Here is an 18,654-nt window from a genome sequence, read left to right as displayed (position 1 = left end):
GTGCCCACAAGAAGTTGGAGTGAGGGTAGGGGAGGATGAGGGAGCAGGTGCAGTGACAGTACAGGAGCCCAGCTGCCCATTTTGAGCTGCTGGAGACCATGGCTGGGGGCCTTCCTCCCTGTAGTCACAAGGGGATAAGAGAGAACAGAGGTAGCAAAGGCTCTGAGCGAATACTAGGAAAACACAAGGCGGAACTTGCTACAAGTGTCAGGCTGGTCACTCCTCTTCCACTTTTTCCTTTTTAGGACATTATATGCCATTGAATATAAATCTTATGTCTTGCTAGCCATTCACTTAAAAAAGAGAGGTTATAATTAAGTAGACAGTTATTAAATGACAAGCAGGACAGTCCCCACCAAGCCAAAGATGACAGCAGAAGGCTTAAATGCCTCCCTTGGAGGGACCAACAGTCACAAGAGGGCGGAGCTGCTGGCCACTGAGGGTTCTGGCTAAACTGGAGAGTGGAGATACAGAGCTGGAGAGATGGCTCCCAGCACCCACATCTATAACCCCAACCCCAAGGGATCTGATGTCCTCTGGCCTCTGACGGCACCTGCATGTGGTGCACATAGACTCACACAGCACATACATATACATAAGTAAATATACCTTAAGAGAACCCCCAAATGGGAAACAAGCCCTGCTCTTCAGACACTGTGCATATCTCCCTGACACAGAAAGACAGCCATGTGACCTCATAGAAGGTCAAGCCCCTGCCTCACACGTCCACAACTTGGCCATCTAGTACAGCATACAGACTAGACAATAATAAGCCACAGGAACAAAATCCAGTAAGCTTCACTTGGGGGAGGGGGTTATTTACTTTCTCTCTTGAGAATACTCACTAAGAGGAACCACAGGAAGAACAATCTGGAAAAGGACTGCAGAACCTGCAGCCAGAGAAGCCTTATTCTCCTCTGTCCTTCTCAGAGGAAAATGCCCAGGGTTTCTCCTCGGAGACCCCTGTCCATCAAGTGGGAACGTTATGATGTGTGTTTCTGACACCATGCCACAGAGGTCTCACCTTGTCAAAAGCAGGGTAGACAGCACGGATTTCTGTCAACCAGCCATATGGCATGTGACCCACGGGGTAGGTAGCTGTCAGAATGGCCACTGCCTATAAGGGAAAAATAGACAGTGTCAGTGTGGGCACCAGGAGGAAGTCCTCCAGGATCTGCCAGGGCATGTGACAAGGCTAGAGGTTCATCTTTTCATGTATTCACTAGTTACACGACAGTCTGATGCAGAGTAGAGAGGATACCAGGGAGATAATGTTTCACAAGACTCCGATGAAGAACAGGCCAGATTCCCTACTTAAAACCTCAGACCCCAGAATCTTGGCTCTTTCCATCAGGCCTAACCAAATTCCCAAGTTACTCACAATCTTACGTGGTATTTGCACGTGTGTGCAGTATGCATGTGTGTGTTCATATGTGTGGGGGCACGTATTGCATGTGTATGTGTAGGCCAGGCTGACACTGGGTATCTTCCTCGAATGCTCTCCACCTTATATACTGAGGGAGGGCCTGTCCCTCCATCTCCTCACTCAGTTGGCTCACTGAGCTAGCCAACGTGTTTGAGTATCCTGTATCTCTTTGGGATTATAGATAGAAGCTGTTGATATGGACTCTGGTCCACACTGAGCTATCCTCTCAAGACCTATATGGGTCCCAAGACAACAGTAGGAGCGGCGTCTCCACTTCACTTCTGTGCTGTCCTTCAGCATGGCACACTTGCTTCAGTGACTTTGTGTCATTGTCTTTCTAACACAACATATTTCAGGCTACTCGGTCCTAGAGGTCCAATTCAACATTTTTTTTTTTTTTTTTTTTTTTTTTGGTTTTTCGAGACAGGGTTTCTCTGTGTAGCCCTGGCTGTCCTGGAACTCTGTAGACCAGGCTAGCCTCGAACTCTCGAACCCAGAAATCCGCCTGCCTCTGCCTCCCAAGTGCTGGGATTAAAGGCGTGCGCCACCACCGCCCGGCCCAATTCAACATTTTTATTCGGTAAAAATCAATAAATATTTCATACAGGAAAGGCCACTGACAGGTTTCCATGCAAAGGGTTTTCTTTTCCTGGATGAATGAAAAGGAGAAAAATCCTAAGTCTGGCATCTAAGGCTAAGCTCTGGCTGTTAGCATTTTAACTCCGTGGAGGAGGAAGTCAGGCTTCATCTGCTTTAACGGACAGAACAACTGTGCCCAGCACACAAGGACATGATGCAGGCCACAGCTATGTGAGGAAACTTGGCGTGGCCTGGCGTGGCCTAACATAAAAGAGCATCACAGTCAGGCAGGCCTGGATCCAAACCTCCCTTCTGCTCCTATGTGAGATGGGAGCTTAGAGTCCACAATCTCAGTTCCTCCGCAGAAATGACACTGGTGATATTAATCACACAGGGCTGACAAAACGCACACGAATGCCTGAGGCGTAAGCACGAAGCACAGACCCATCGGCTCTGTTCCCCACATGCCGAGCTTCTACGCCATAGCTGGCAATTTGGAAATGCCTAATACAGAATCTGTCCTCTTTTGGTTTATTGGCAGGAAGATGGAATTCCAGCGCATGATCAATAGGGACTCCATACACTTGGAAAGTCAGTATTTGACTGACAAAGCTGCTGGACTATAACAGCCACCCAAGATGACATCTGTGACTCAGATACCAAAGTCCAGGAACAAACAGGGGCCAGAGAAAGCATTCTGCTTTTGATTTATTATAGGCATCTTCTCCTGGCCAACAGGAGAACTTCCCAGGACATGGAAACTGGCAGATGCTCCAGGCTGGGGAGCTGCTGACAGTGCAGTCAAGGCCAGGTGTAAACAGGAGGCCTTAATGAGAAGCCACCAGCCTTCCTAAAGGATCTGAGGTGCCAGCAACAGAATTAATTCTCCAGAAGGCAATGGAGGAGGAGACAAATGAGGTCACTCCATTTGATCCCCAACTCGCGAGAAGAAACGGATGAGTCAACCCTTCTGGTGGAATGGCAGCCAGTTTCCAGATCCATTTCTGGAGCTTTGAGTGAATACACACAGGAGATCCTCATCTTCACGAGGGCTGATTGTCAAAGAGCCCATAGGTGACATGGCCTAGGGGCAGAGCGGGTGAGGCTAGGCTGGGTCACGGTGGAAGCTCTGGGCACTACTAGAGTTCCTACAGGCATGTCCCATCATTCTTTGCAGCAACAGCGAAGAGGATGCACACTGACACTGTGGAGAGCAGGAAGGGCTATGGGAAGGAGGTCAGAGAGCTAGAATGTTCGCAACCATCCCAGGCTCTAGCAGGTTCTGCCTTGCCTTTCCCTCCTACGCCTCAGTTCCTCATGTGCTGAATGAGAAGGATGAAGACACTGTCTTCCATAGTCACAGAAATACAAAATTTCAAAAGTCACCCAATCACGGCTTCCTTTGTCATTGTGTCATACGACATGTGTGTGCCTGAGCTCTTGCAGTGACCTGGAAAGGAGTATGTATCATTTCTATCCCACGACATGTGCCCACGTGCTCACAAATTCCCCTACCTCTGTAGCAGCAGAGCTTCCACCAAGGTCCCGGGACACAAAGAGGTTGACAATGGGCCGACTGATTCGCTGTGTGGCCAGAATCAGAGCCAGAGGCCACCAGAAGCTCAGCATCTTTCTTATGGTTGCATCGCCCTGTGTTGGGAAACAGAGGTCAAAGGTCATCAGGTTCCAGAAACAAACAGCAAACGGCCTAAAAAAAAATCAAAGCCTGTCCTTCGTACGCCAGTCAATAGCAACTTCATTACGCCTCACAACACCATACAGAAAAGCCTCTGTAGACATGCCAAGCGGAATTAAATCTAAGTGTACAGTCTTATTAGAAATTAAATCAGACAGCTGGCAAGCCGCTGTGAAATCAAAGCACTCGGTGGAGGAAGCCTGATGGATCCGACCACTGCTTTCCATATGCAGAACCAGCCTCCCTACAAGGTGGAGCCCAGCTCCAGGGCCCGAGAGAAAGCAGGTTTCAAATGAGTCTCTGTTTGTGTCATCACAGTGGCTGGCTTGAAGCCATGTCAGTAGGAGGTAACTCTGAGAAATAAAAAGCTATGATAATCTACTTTGGAATCAGTCAATATATACAAATGTGTCTCATTACTGTAGAACCACTGAGCTCAGCTGCTGCGACTCCCACCTCCGAATCCTCCACAGGAGCCACACACTGAGCAGAAGCCTGAGTGGAACAAAAGCACACCGAAGCACAAGGCGGCTCTTAAGACATCCACAGCCTAGGTGTGTGCTGTCTTTCAAGCCTGGCTTCTGTTATGAAAACTAGGTTTCATTTCTTAAGAGGATTAAGAGTTACATCATGGGACCCTCTTGGGTATTTTGATTTCTTTCCCTTTGCTGGAGGCAGAAGATGGGAAGGGAGGGATAGAGGGAAGGAGAGAGAAAGAGAAAGAGAGAGAGAGAGAGAGAGAGAGAGAGAGAGAGAGAGAGAGAGAGAAAGAAACTGAGACAGAGACAGAGAGATTGGTCCTATCAAGATAATTATGGCTGGCCTTGTGGTAGCAATAACTAGGTAGGATTTCAATGACACCCTGACCTAGAATGAGTTACACAGTCAACGCAATTACTGTTGTGACACGAATGAAAGCATTGTATGGTTAAGCTGGGGCCTGAAGAGGAGTGTGGTCAGGGTTAGACATGACTGTTCCTGCCTGCCTTAGAGCTAGGGAGAGAGATGCTGTCTAATGCATGCGGTAGAGAAGTAAGCATTCACACAGCCCAGTCCTGCTCACAACCTGTCACGGGACAGCTTGGGTGCTTCACTCCTAACTTGATTCTTTTTTTTAAAGATTTGTTTATTTATTTATTTATTTATTTATTTATTTATTTAATGTATTTATCATTGCTCTCTTCAGACACACCAGAAGAGGGCATCAGACGCCATTGCAGATGGTTGTGAGCCACCATGTGGTTGCTGGGAATTGAACTCAGGACCCCTGGAAGAGCAGTCAGTGCTCTTAACCACTGAGCCATCTCTCCAGCCCTTAACTTGATTCTTAATTGACTTTTAAGGCCCAGACTTCTCCAAGGAGGTTTCTTGGACAACAGGACCAAAATTGGAGGCCTTTAGGTTCTTTGCAGGGTAGATACTGTTTTGGACTCATTTAGGTTCACCCCCACCCCAAACCCCACCCCCAATTATTGCTTCTGTGTTGACCTTACTTGCCTATTGAGTTAGAGGCCATATCATAAGATTTCCTGGCACACTATAGTACTTAAAGCTCTGCCCAGTCCCTAGGACACGCTCAATTAAGAAACTGGGACTGGCCGGTACAGAGAATATAAACAGAGCCTAGGGCTATAATGTTAAAAACAATAAGACCGGAGCACAAAGGTCCCCAAACCCCTCAAACTTTCTGGACCATGAAAGAGATTACCACAGAGAGTACAGGGACTTACAAGTACTGTGTTAAAGCTGTGTGAAACTAGAGGCTGTATCTTAGATTTCCTGTCACTGTGTACTGCTTAAAGCTCTTGAGCTGATATGACACACTGTTTCCTCCTTTGACCAGGAGGAAGCAGAGTGGTCATTTCTGTCCCCAGAGTTCACGATACTCTGACTGTTTTCCCCTCAGAAAACCCCTAGCACGTGACCTTTGGACTTATCGCACTGGGTTCTCATGCCATATTCTCTGGGTCTTGGTCAGACGGTGGTTGAGCAAGTAAAGACGGCCCTGAGGGTTAGGCAGAGAGGCATGGGGGCAGAGGGATTCAGAATGAGGCAAGAAGTATGACCAACACTTAATACACACACATAGGACAACTGCACAGCGAGTCCTGTCACTCCGTACAACGAGCACATGTTAACATTTCAGAAAGTCAAAAGGTGCACGCACCCCCAGCTCTGGGCCGCTCCTGTCGGGGATGATGTCGTGGATGTTCCTGTAGTAGCCCAGGCACAGCGTGGTACAGCGCACAAGCGCGCCCATGTACAGGGACAGGATGGGGATGAGCAGCGGCTCTCGGCATTCCAGGTGACTGTGAAGCAAAATGGCTACGAAAACAACCTGTGAGAGGGCAAACAGGGCAGGTCAGCGGAACGAAGGCACACGGTCCTCAGAGGCCAGGCCACCCTGAACCCACAAACTGACGCAGAGAACTGACCCGATTCCGATCTCCTGTGACCCAGATGCAGGTGCCCAGGGTTGACTGGGAGACCACAGCCATGGTTCTGTTAGATCCACCATTGAGACTCTTTTAAGGCAACGGCACCTCTAGTTAGGATTACAAACTAAGAAATACCTAGAAACTTTGGCCTCTTAGCTTCCTCCTCAGTGGCCACCAGAGGCTTTTTCCACACCAGAGGAAAAACCCACGGTGGTCAGTGATACACAGGGGCAGATGGGCAGGAACATTTATAGGATAAAACGCTCTAAAATGCCGTTCCAAACACCACTGGAAACGACGATGGAACAACCTAAATTAAAAAAATATATAAAATACTAAGCTGGGCAAGTTATTAAAATATTAGCTACATGTGACTACAATGCCTGTTTGTTTATCCAGTTAGAGCCCTGGATGTCCTGTACTTGGACGTAACAGGCTTCATATTTACCACCTACAAAACTCTAAACCACAGTGGTGATATTTAGAGGTTGACAAAACGGGTTGTGCGGTTGGTAGAAGCGACCGTGGTCAGGAGAGACTGAAGTCATGATGAAGTGTAAATCTCTCTTGGATGGCTTCGTCTCGAAAGCAGAGTTTACAGTGCACTACCCTTCTCATCCTGCAGCTGCCAGAAATGCGGCCAACCTCAACACCGGGTCCTCAGGACACAGAGGACAGAGGAACTACATGGACATGGGGCTTTGAGTGGGTAGCTGAGAACATGGGCCACTTGGGCAGACAAGCTGGGGAGGTCATCACTACCTCATTCACCCAGCCTCGGACACGTTTGTCATGCCAAGAGGACATGCTGAGGAGCAATGGAAGTAAGGAGGCCCATGCTGTCCTCATGTTGTTTGAGTCAGACCAAAGGCAGTGAGCCGAAAGATCTGAAGACCAGCTGGAAGAAGCCTTGTTGGGACACATTGAATGGGTCAGAAGCTTGGGCATCTGGCGTTGTGGACCCGATGACTTCTTTCTTTGCTAACTAGTCCGACCTCCCCCGGATGCCCTTTTATGCAAGCTTGGAGTAGGATATCCATAGCAAGCTCCACATTTTTACATAAGGTGCACTGCGAACCCTAGTAGAGTTTGAAGCCTGGTTGTGTGGAGTGAGGATATGAAACTCAGCATGTCCTCTGAATCCTTAGCTGTGAGGCCAGGAGCCTGAGGAACAGGCTTGTGGAGGAGGACCTGAACAAGAGAGACATGCACCAGAGAGGAGTAAGCGTATAGGGGTGACAAGCTAGCAGCCCATGCAGCACGAGGGTGATGGGTGGATGGGCTTGTCCAGGGGAGCTCCCAAGGCCAAGGTGAAGCTGGTGTCAGCTTCCCCTTGAAACTGTCAGAGACTGAAGCATGTAGGCCAGCACCTGTCCCAGGCCTTGTCTCTTCAAGGCCAACCACATCACTTACCGACTTGTAAGAACACCTGTACACTCTGCATTCTAGTCCAGAACCACACTTCCACGTCTGACACGGCTGCCAAAAGCATGCCAGATTATGTTCGGAAGGAACCTGCTGTGTTGGTAGTGAGGATGCCCACAGCGTTCCCGGGGATGGCCCCAGGCCAGGCCCCAGTACTCAGCAAGAGAGTCAGACCCAGACTGACTTCATGGGGCTGACAGTCTAGTGCAGAGGACAGACACACTAATCAAACAGTGGACCAGTGAGCACAGACTGCCTAACAGGACAGAGTCTCTGCAGTAGGAGAAGCATGTCTGGGGGCACTGCCCAAGCTGAGACCTTTACACTGAGCAGAGGTGTGAGGAACAGGAAGGAGGTGGAGGGAACTGAGGCAGAATATTTCTTCCAGGCCGGAGAAGCTGTGGTATCTGGACTGCCGACTAGAGAAGGTGGGAAGGGGGCAATGCTGGGGCTAGACAGGCAGAAGGGTCTGTGGGGCCTCTGGCTTGTCCTCAGGCAGCATTCAGACTGAGAGCTGCAAGCATCCCTTTAATCAGAGGCTGAGGTGGTCAGGATCTTAGTGAATGAGAACAGTGGGGAGCCAGGGCAGCTGGGCAGAGGTGAGAGAGGAGACTGCTTGCCACTGTGGGTAGGAAGGGGTGATTTCCAGTCAGTGTAACTGACAGCCACAAAGAAGGCACAGCAAAAGGAAGAGACACTAAGGGCTAGAACATAACCCTTCCTTATAAAGGGAGACGCCCCCAGGGTGGCGCATACACCTCTAGCCAGGTGACCGCACCTGCCAATTTACTTGGCAGAATACTTGCTATAGAAGATCTTCGATTCAGCCTCTGGGTGTCTTTGGAAGACCTGAGTGTGAATGTCACCCAGGAGCCCACGGGTAGCTTTGTGTGGAGAAGGTGAGGCTTTGGATATTTAAAGGGGGATTCACAGTCACATTGTAGATGCTATAAACTCAGGGGACAACATGATTGTGTCTTGTTGTTCTATAGGAGGGACTACTTGAGCAGATTTAGAGGCTAGGCATCCTGAATAGCACAGTGCAGGCTCCAGCGGGGCCCCTCTGCCTACCACTGGCTGTGTCACTTACGGCCAGTGGCAATGGAAGGGGTGTTTGCAACAGGAACCTTGAACTTATGAAACCAGAGACACTGGAATCCTACAGTTCCTCCAGGGGCAGCCAGCCCTCAATGATCTAAGGCTCCACCTCTTCCAGAGACCAACCCTCCTGTATGTGAAACGGGCGAGAGGGGGGCAACAGTTCACATCCAGATCATCACAGGCATGAGTTAGGTTCTTCACGGACAGAATGGGGCCTAGCAGGACGGTTTCCTAGAGAAGGGAGGAGTCTAAAATGAGGCGCTGTTGAGGTCCATAGAGACTGCCTGCTGAGTCTAAAGGTCTTTAGGAATAACATCTGGGAGAACTGAGGGACATGAAGGCAGACCTGTACAGGGAACACACTGAAAAGGAAGTAGGAAAAAAAAATGGAGGCAGTCAGTGGAAACCGTCCTTCTAAGAAGCGGCTGTGCAGTAATAAAGAGGAAGAGAGTGTGGCTCAAGAGGTACATGGGGCTCCAGAGAAAGCTGCTTGCTGTCCTTTTGTTTTCTGAGTATGTGTATGTGCCCAGACAATCGTCCAGAGGGATAGAGAGTCACTGAAAACTAATAACACTCCCGAGAAAGCAGGCTAGATCACAACTCGAGGTGCAGGTAGAGAGGGTGGCCTTGAAAGAAAGACACCACCTCTCCAAACGAGGGGATGTGGAGGCTGGAGGTTTAAGTTTGCAGGATGGTGGCCATGAGAAAAGAATGTGGCCGCTTCAGTTTTCTCTGTGAAGTGGGAACCGAGGTCACCCCCTGGGAAGTGTACGACAGCTCCCTAGGGTCAGCTGAAGTCACTGAGCCCTCATGCTTTGCTGCCAACACAGGTACAAGGGTCAGGCAAGGTTCGTGAGTTGTCAAAGGCCGAGTTGAAAGAAGGCAATGGCTGAGAGGGTTTTCAGACGATCTTAGAAGGCAAGGGTGGGTTTCAGCAGAGGGCGGGCGTGGGAGGTACCAGGAGGACAAACAGCATCAGGAGAATTCTCACTTTGACACTGAACTGGTAAAAGCTGGGATAACCATGGAATAAAACAAACCAGTAGCATTTTCATAAAGTCCCTGGTGGCCTCACTGACGGGGACACCTGGGACTGACTGGGAAACCTGGGACTGACTGGGAAACCTGGGACTGACTGGGACATCCCATGTGGAGAGCAGGTCACATGCCTCTACTCGTACAATTGTGTGAACCCATAAATTCTGGGGCCATTTTTTTTTTAAACTGGGAGTTGCTGCTTGAGTTCTGAGTATTATTAAGCAATTTTCCCACAGATTTACATTCTCACTCATTCACTGGTACTATGAAAGTTCCCGGGAAAAGCCACCCCTTCTACTGCAGCTTCTGCAAGGCTGACTGGTCAATTAGAACTGCAGTGGCTGAGGAGAAGATGAACTATTGCAGGCCCAGGGCTTAATTACAGTTTAACTGGGGCTACCTTTAGCCTTGTGAATAGCCATTCCTTGTCCACCTCTGTCAGGCCCTGATGTCCTGACACTGACGGATAAAACCATTTGGATTGTATTCACAAAACCCCCATTTCCACTAACTAAGGTACCTACGGCTTGTAGCTGAGTCCCCCCACTTCGCTTTGCTGAAACCTGTCTACATACCTGTTTCCACCAACGTATTTAGAAAGTTTCTTGGTTTATGATTTTCTTTGTTCTGTTGCTATAAAAACTTTTTCAAACTAGTACCACACCTGGTACGGAATTCAGGGTGACCTAAATCTGTATTCTTCGGCCATGGTGGCCCATATTTAACTTCAGAGAAAAAAAACTATCTCTTATTCCTTCGGAGGTGAGAGTTGTGTTTTTGCATTGGCAACGGCAAGGTAGATAGTTCAGGGTGCTTTGCATACGACCTATTTACAAATGATCACATTAGGTCCCAAAGGCATTTTTTTTTCAGGTAAGGAGCAGAGTACAGCAGGGTGGGGTAGAGAGTGGGGGTGGGGAAGGGGGGACATTAGAGAAGACTTACAAATGAAAATTATATTTATTCTCCCAAACAAACTGGCAGGAACACAAGCAACAAGGTTTAAAATAACTACCAGGAACAGCCTGGGGCCAGACAGCATCTGAACTCAGCCTCCTTCCCTTCCCCTAACCAGACTGTTGTTTCCAATAATCAGAGGCCAGGATCAGGTTGAAAATGAAGGAGGAAAACGGCTGTAGGCGTTGGGCAAAGTCTTTTCCATAAGCATGCTTTTTTTGTTTTCCTGTCCCTAGATACCTACTATATTTATCTGAGGCAGACCTAAATGCTTTTCCTCCATTCTTGGCTTTTTTTTTTTCTTTGAGCCTTTGAAAGAATACACATTTACAAACCCCTGCTGAACTGCTGGTGCTGTTTGAAAGGGGAGCCGTTTCTCTCACTTCAAATTAAATAACGAGTGGATAAGACGGCTTAGTCCAGCTCTCAGAGGATGCCGAAAGTAACACTGGGACAAACCTCTAATAGCTGTACAGGAAAATTAACAAGATATATCAAAGAGTGATGCTAGCTGGTATTCAGGCACACACACGCCCACATATGTTAGCAAGAATTATTTTCAATTACTTTTCCTAGTGATCTATGGAGCAAATGCAATTAATTTGGAAATCTAATTCTTGGTCTTTAGGGAGGCAAGTCTAAGAGTTTAACTAGATGATTTCCAAGCAGAGGCTTTACAGGTGGGATGTACTACGAGAGGGAGGCAGGAGTGGCCTGCCAGTAGGCGGAATGGAGAACTTCCAAGTGTTAGTTGAGCTGTGCTCATACTAATACATCGTAGGGGTTGCATCTTCCCAGGAGAGGACCGGAAAGCCCTGAGAACCAGCAAAGTGAAGGGAAACAAGCCTTCTTCTCAGTCAATGTGGTCAGACAGTGGCATCAACTTCCGGGTTCATTTTAAAATGTGGGCGTGCTGGCTAGTTTTATGTCACCTCGACACAGGCTAAAGTCAACTGAGAAGAAGGAACTTCAATTAAGAAAATACTCCCATAACATCCGGGCTGTAGGAAAGCCTATAGGACATTTTCTTAGTGGTTGATGGGGAGAGCCTAGCTCACCGTGAGGGGTACCACCCCGGGCTGGTGGTTCTGAGTTCTGTAAGAAAGCATGCTGAACAAGCCATGATTTACAAGCCAGTAAGCAGCATCCCTCCATGGGCTCTGCGTCAGCTCCTGCCTCCAGGATCCTACCCTGAGTTCCTGTCTTGACTTCCTTTAATGATGGGCTAAGATGTGGAAGTATGAGCCAAATTAACCTTTTCCTCCCCAACTTGCTTAGGTCACTTGCATGGTGTTTTGTCACAGAGAGAGAGAGAGAGAGAGAGAGAGAGAGAGAGAGAGAGAGAGAGAGAGAGAGAGAGAGAAGCTCTAATAAAACAGTGGGGGAAATGATGTGTAAGAGATCGAACTTCATGGGACCCAAACAAGAAACCATGTTTAAGAATCATCCCAGTGCTTTGCAGTTTGAGGCAGGAGGATCAGAGTGTTCAAAGTCAGCCTAGGCTATAGAGAAAGATCATATAACAAATAAATAAACATACACCCCCCAAAAAAAACAACAAAAAAATACAGGGTTGGTAAGATGGCTCAGTAGATAAAGTGCTTGCTGCTCAAGGCTGGTGACATGAGTTCAATTCCCGGAACCCAGGCAAAGGTGGAAGGAAAAAACTGACTGCACCAAGTCGCCCTATGATCTCCATGTGTACCTAGTATGTGTGCCCCCACCCACAGTAAGAAATAAAGGTTTTATAAAGAAAGAGAACAGGAAAGAAGAATGATTCCATGAGTCCCAAGTGCTCCTTCGGGAACCGTGTGACAGACTGTGTTCTTTCAGGCCCTGCAGAGGGCATGGGGACAAGGATAAGACCACAGTGACCATACGTGACTGTCCCAAAACATACTTGGTATTTCTCTGTTATCACTGTGTGTGCACACATGCTCGTGTGCATGCGCCCTCACTCGTGTATGCTCACATGGGGGCCAGAGGCTTCTGGAGATGTCTTCCTCCATCACCCTTCATCTTCCATTCTGAGACAGGTCTCTCACTGAATGTGGAGCTAGCTGTTTCAGTGAGACTGGCTTGGCCAGCAAGCCCCTGGGAATCCTCCTGTCTCTCCCTCCCATCCCCACAGTGCTAGGATTACAGACAAACACTGTTACACACTTTACCCAGGACTGGGGTTCTATACTCTGGTCCTCATCCTTACTTGGTGGGTGGTTTACCCACTGAGCCATCTTGTCGGCATCCTTACTAACCACTGCCCGTTCACACATCTTGGAAACGATGCCCCAGATCTTACAAACTTATTTTAAACCTGTACAGCTTCCATCCTAGCAAGACCGGACGCAATCTGCTCACACGACATCAACCTTCTCTCACTTGTCAAGCAACAGTGAGAATCCGTATGGGAAGTGAGCCGAGCCCTGGGAAGCACCCCACGGACGTAACTGTAAAGACGGCTCCACTCCTCAGTTCCACCCAGCCGATCATTCATCAGAAGGCCACTCTGGGAAGCTGTGACAGACACACAGACCGTAGTTACCTGAGCTATGACATCTGAGATTGAGGCACATCCCACCAGGAAACTGTATTTGTGTTTCAAGAGGATGCCAGCGTGAGTCCACGCCTGTCGGAAAGAACAGAATTTTCAGTGAGGGACACAGCTGGGATAGTGGTATTTCTTGCATTACGGCTTACCAGGTATTCCTAAAATACACTCTGTACCTCTAAGGGTCGTAGCAGTGGGCTCGGCAAGCCTTTTGCTTGTATGAGTAACTTTATCTGGTGGCTAGCTCCACGCTAGATCAGAGTGGATGACGGCACACGTTTATTCAGTGGCACTGATGGAGAGGTAAGCTGACCAGTTGGGTTGGTCTCTGTGACTGGAAGCTGACTGACTAACAAGAGTGGAGGACACAAGAGCTCCCCTGAAGCACTCTTGATCCCCAAATGGCTTTTCCTTCCAGACAGCACATTAGGTCGAAGGTTCCAAGGTAGCTCTAAGAGACAGAAGTCATCAGCCCAAGAGCAGATCAGGGCTCTGTGAGTATGTGGTCTCCTGGATCTGAACTTTGCTTTGTGTGTTTGAGGGAAGCTAAGAGGAAGGCCCTAGAACAGGCGACCCACAGCTCAGCTGGTATGGAGGTTGATGTCACAACAGGATCTGTGTAAGAACATCACATCCTACCTCAATGGCCAATTGAACCGATAGACTGTCGGTTAGATTTTAAGAAGAGGGAACCTCAAATGAGAAGATGTCTCTATCAGAATAGTCTATAGACAAGCCTGTGGGGGAATGTTTTGATTGATGACTGGTACAGAAGGGTTTGGCCCATTATAGACAGTGCCGCTCCTAGACAGGTTGGCCTAGGTGGTATAATTAAGTGGGCTGAATGAGCCATAGGAAAATAGGTCAGTAACAAGTCATAGTCTCTGCTTGGCTCCTGCCTCCAGCTCCTGTCTTGGCTCACTCAGTGACGGACTATAATCAGGAGTTGTGAGATGAAATAAACCCTTTCCTCTCCAAGCTGCTTCCGGCCATGATCCTCCTCACAGCCACAGAAAACAAACTAGAACCCAGAGGAATGAGATGGTGCCTGAGCTGGACACGACGAGCAGATCACCCGGCCGAGGCGGAGATCTTCTGTAGCAGCTGCTGCCCTTACGCCCTTTCCCAGCTCCGAGGTCCCAACGTGTCAAATGTTCTTTTAAAAAACCATGTAGCTAACATTTGTAATAGCACTTTGTAGGCTGTCTTGTTGTCTTAATGCCATCTGGGTGGAAAGTTTCATGACTTCTAAAACTTACCTCCCCAACTAAGTTATCAGGAATGTGTTGCAAGTATATTCATGTGCATGTGCAGATACGTGTCTAGGTGAATAAGGGAGAGATGAATGCTTCTTATAAATGTTCATTATTATTAATTCATGTCTAAGGATAGATAGATAGATAGATAGATAGATACACAGATACACATAGATACATAGATAGTAAATAAATAGTTAGATAGACAGATAGGCCTAGAAGAATTCAGCTAGATATCAATAGGTTGGTGGATGGATGAATGGATACATTGGTAGGTAGGTAAATAAATAGATAACAAAGCCTAGGATAATTCAGATAGATAGACAGACAGACAGACAGACAGACAGACAGACAGACAGATATGAATGGATGATGGATGGATGGAAATGGATGGATGGATGGATGGATGGGTAGATAGATAACCAGAGGTTGGGACCAAGGTCTAAACATAAAATGTGTGCTTCTTATACAAAGCGTCTGAAGTAAGTCTCTCTCTATAGTATTTAAAATATTTTTGTATATGAATCAGTTGCTCACACATGAAATTGGGTGTATGATTTCCCAGATGTGGTACCATTCAGGGAACTTTTGGTTTTTGATATCTGGGTCTGGGTTTTGGGTTGAGAGATGCTTAACTTGGACCGAGCTTTAAAAATGCTGTTGTGGCAAATAAAACAGCTGGCAGGGCACAGGAGGCAAAGCATCTAAGAGTCTGCAACTGCCTTCTATGAAAAGTCACGAGTTCTCAGAATTCACTGTATAATTACCACTCTCCGTTTAGATACTCACTTCCAGTTTACAGGAAGGACAGAGTGACTTCATAGGCGCAGTCTATTCAGCTCAACCTTAACTGCTTCAGCATCGGGACTTGACTCGAGAAGCTCTAGGTCCCGTGTGAGGACTGTATAGTGCCTTTGACCTGTTCTTGGGTTCAGCTGCATCAGTTATCAGGGGCAACACAGATGACCAAAGGAAAACTCAGGAGCAGCTGTCCACTGGTGACCCAAGCCTCCCACCAATAGTAATTTACAAAGGAGCCAGTGGAACAATTTACTATTAGGTATTAAATGTTGCTAACTTTGTATTGTCTCTGTAAGCTACACCAAAAGGAATAGAAATAAGCCTTATCTTCACTACCACGGACACGGGATTCATTAGGGTTCTTGGTCTCTATGATAAGACTGGTAACCGAGTGATGACATCATCTCCCATCAGGATGTCCAGGAGAAGCACACTGTGAAACCCGCATGTTCATACCACACAAGTAGCAAGTGTAGCCCCCATCACCTGTAACTGAAACCTACCATAAAAAAAAAACCAAAAACACATGATAACCGAATCAGAATGTTCAACTGTGCTTTCTTGCTGTCTGCTATAACTTGTGGCAAATATATATGATTACCATAAATTGATGACAGACACTGGCTAACAAGCCCAAGGGTCAGTTGGAACCCACCTACACTGTAGGCAAAACCGATTAAGCTGCCATGGAAATGACTGTCAGAAAAAATGTAAAATTAATTAAAAATTAACATATATATATATATATATATATATATATATATATATATATATGCCCAAAGAACTGAAAGTAGGGACTCAAAAAGATATTTGTACACTTGAGTTCATAATTTTAATCACTGTAGCCAAAAATGGAAGACTACAAATGAGTAGATGGGCAAAATGTATTTTATCTATACCAGGAAACATTATTCTGCCTTACAAAGGAACGAAACCCTGGCACATTCTGTAACAGACATAGAACACTGACAATATCTAAAATGAGATCAGCCAGGCAGGAGAGAAGGAACAATGCTTGAGTCCCTGCGTGCAGTACCTTAACATAGTCACACTCATAGAAACAGAAAGTGGACCTCAGTCTCTGGAGTAGGGTAGGGATGGGAATATCTTTAGCATGCAACATAAAAGGCCCTGGAAACTGACTGCACAGAAGCATGAATGCCCTTAGGCTATTGAATCAGACACACTAAAATACGTAAAACAGCGAATTCTATGACAGACACGTTCTGCCGTGAAGAAGAAGGAAAGCCCACGGTTTCCCCCACTCACCATGGCATCCATGAAAGGGAAGGCAGCGAGATACAGAAAGGCCCTTCGTGTTTTGCTCCCCACGGACTCATCCACGTGATGTAGCTTGTTGATGATGTAGTACCCTAAGTCACTGTAGGCTGCAAGGGACCAAAACAAACATGGCGCTTAGAGAAACTCAGTTCACATGAATTTTGTCTAGAAAACACAAAATAAGTTTAAATGTCTTATCTGCCTTGTTGTAGAAAAGTCAGAAAAGCTATGAGAATCATGAATAATCATATTCTTCTACTGGGGGTGGGCGTGGCTTACACTTACCCAGCACTTTATTAGTGTGTGAGGTAAGCATGTGAGTTTCACCATGCAAAGGAAGGCAGACTGTATCCTCCCCTATAAACCAATATCGGCTTACTCATGGAAAGATGCTTAGTGAGCCGCTTTTCCTCTGTATCTGCTAAGTTTTGATTTACCCAATTTCTTATTATGCATCTGTGATACTATTTGATATTACAACAGAACGCTTGACAGAAATAGTCGAACATAAATATTTAAATATCATTAGGTATTTACTAAAAGAAAATTTATGGAATACAGCATGTGTTTTCCGCACAAGTTTCAAAGTGAGCTTTTGTCACCTGCCAGTGCTCAATGCCACTTCTTGGGAGGAGGGTGAGCAATCCTGGAACTGTCCTATGCAGTAGAGAGTGATATGCAGATGGTGGCGTTGTAGGAGTCCTCCTGTGTAAAGACTTGTCATGGTGTGAGGCTGAAGCAGAGGGCATCCAACACATACATGTGCGGGTTGTATACAGCAGCAAGAGAAAGAGATGCAGGACTCCTGGACCTGAATCCTCCAAAGGACAGGATGCGCTAGCTTTGATCTCACTGATACAGGTTAAGACTAAATGAATCCAAGCTCAACAAGGCTTCCCACGTGCTCTGCCAGTAGATGCTACCATGTTAACTTACGATCTCGTAACTGTGAACATGTAAACATGTGATGCCGGACACTGAAGACCCCCATGCCAGAGTTTGAGGGGCAACCTATCTCCCCACAAACTTAGTGGAGATGATGTCAGGATCGGTCTTGAGTCACAAGGATTCTGTGGTACTGCAACCTTGAAAACGGCCTTTAGGAAGGAACCTGAGATGTATCACTGGGAACTGCAGAGGTCATACAGGGCAAGAACAGAGTTTGGGGGGCAGGGAAGAAGGAGCTAAGACAGTTCTGATGTCCAGAGAGCAAGGCAGGGCTGAGGTGAGAACAGAGAGACAGCTGCAGAGGTTAGAAAGGCGTCAGGTTAGGAGAGTGGCAGCTCTGTCAAGGCCACTGAAGAACAAGAAAGGAAGCCCATGGAGAGGACATCCTGAAGCAAAAAAAGAAGCATGAGAAGAGGAGACCTGTGACATCAAGGGGCAGGAAGGAGACAGCTGTCCTCCACGCTGTCATTTGGACCAGAAGCCCTGACAGAGATGGGAAGCAGACAGGTGACCTGAACTGACCCTGGAAGGCAGCTCGAGAGTGTTAGCCTGAGTCTGTAGTGAGGTAAGAGGCACATTCAGACCAGTGCTCAGCTGATGGAAACTCAAAGCAAGAGTCCTAAATCTCACACACAGTCCATGCTGGGGGCAGAGCCATGGTCTCTTAATCATCGACGCTATTTACTTGTGTGTGTGTTTCTATGGAATCGACAAATGTTCACTTGGGAAGGGTCTTGGCAAAGAGACCCCCTACTCTGGCAGAAATGTTTGGAATAAAGGCAGCGATGGCACATGCAAGAGCACAGGGCTGCTATGAATAGCCGCGAGTGAAAAATCCCTCATAAAGGTTACAGACCGTGGAGCATGCCAGCTGACAGGACCCGACTACGAGGCTGACGCTGAGGACCATGGGATAGGGGAAGGCTGAGGACCGGAATGGTAGTGACATGACCAGACCATGTCTCCCTGAAGTTCAAACATCAAAGTCCTAACCCCCTGGACCTCAGAATGTGACCTTGTGTAATCACAGAATCATTACAGATATAAGATGAGGTCATACAGAAGTGGGTGGGTGCCCAACCCAATATGACTAGTGACCTTGTAAAAGGGGGAGATTGGATACAAAGACAGCTATGTACGGGGGGTGAGGAGAGTCCTTG

General features: G+C 47.3%; 1 protein-coding gene across 2 annotated transcripts in view; it reads right to left on the bottom strand.

Moving 5' to 3' along the window:
• The window catches only part of Ankh (ANKH inorganic pyrophosphate transport regulator), a 127,863-nt gene that overhangs the window by 26,875 nt on the left and 82,334 nt on the right, over nt 1–18,654 (bottom strand). Inside the window, exons 3-7 of one of the 2 annotated variants that reach the window (XM_028767682.1) lie at nt 16,535–16,653; nt 13,203–13,286; nt 5,869–6,039; nt 3,521–3,655; nt 1,025–1,117 (exon numbers count right to left, since the gene is read on the bottom strand). In XM_028767682.1, the coding sequence (XP_028623515.1) occupies nt 1,025–1,117; nt 3,521–3,655; nt 5,869–6,039; nt 13,203–13,286; nt 16,535–16,653 (602 nt within the window). The remainder of the gene's footprint in view (nt 1–1,024; nt 1,118–3,520; nt 3,656–5,868; nt 6,040–13,202; nt 13,287–16,534; nt 16,654–18,654) is intronic. The other variant, XM_028767683.1, reaches the window with a different exon arrangement.

Source organism: Grammomys surdaster, unplaced genomic scaffold (genome assembly GCF_004785775.1).
Source record: "Grammomys surdaster isolate TR1022 unplaced genomic scaffold, NIH_TR_1.0 174, whole genome shotgun sequence".
NCBI classification, from domain to species: domain Eukaryota; kingdom Metazoa; phylum Chordata; class Mammalia; order Rodentia; family Muridae; genus Grammomys; species Grammomys surdaster.
This window is presented reverse-complemented; position numbering and strand designations above follow the sequence as displayed.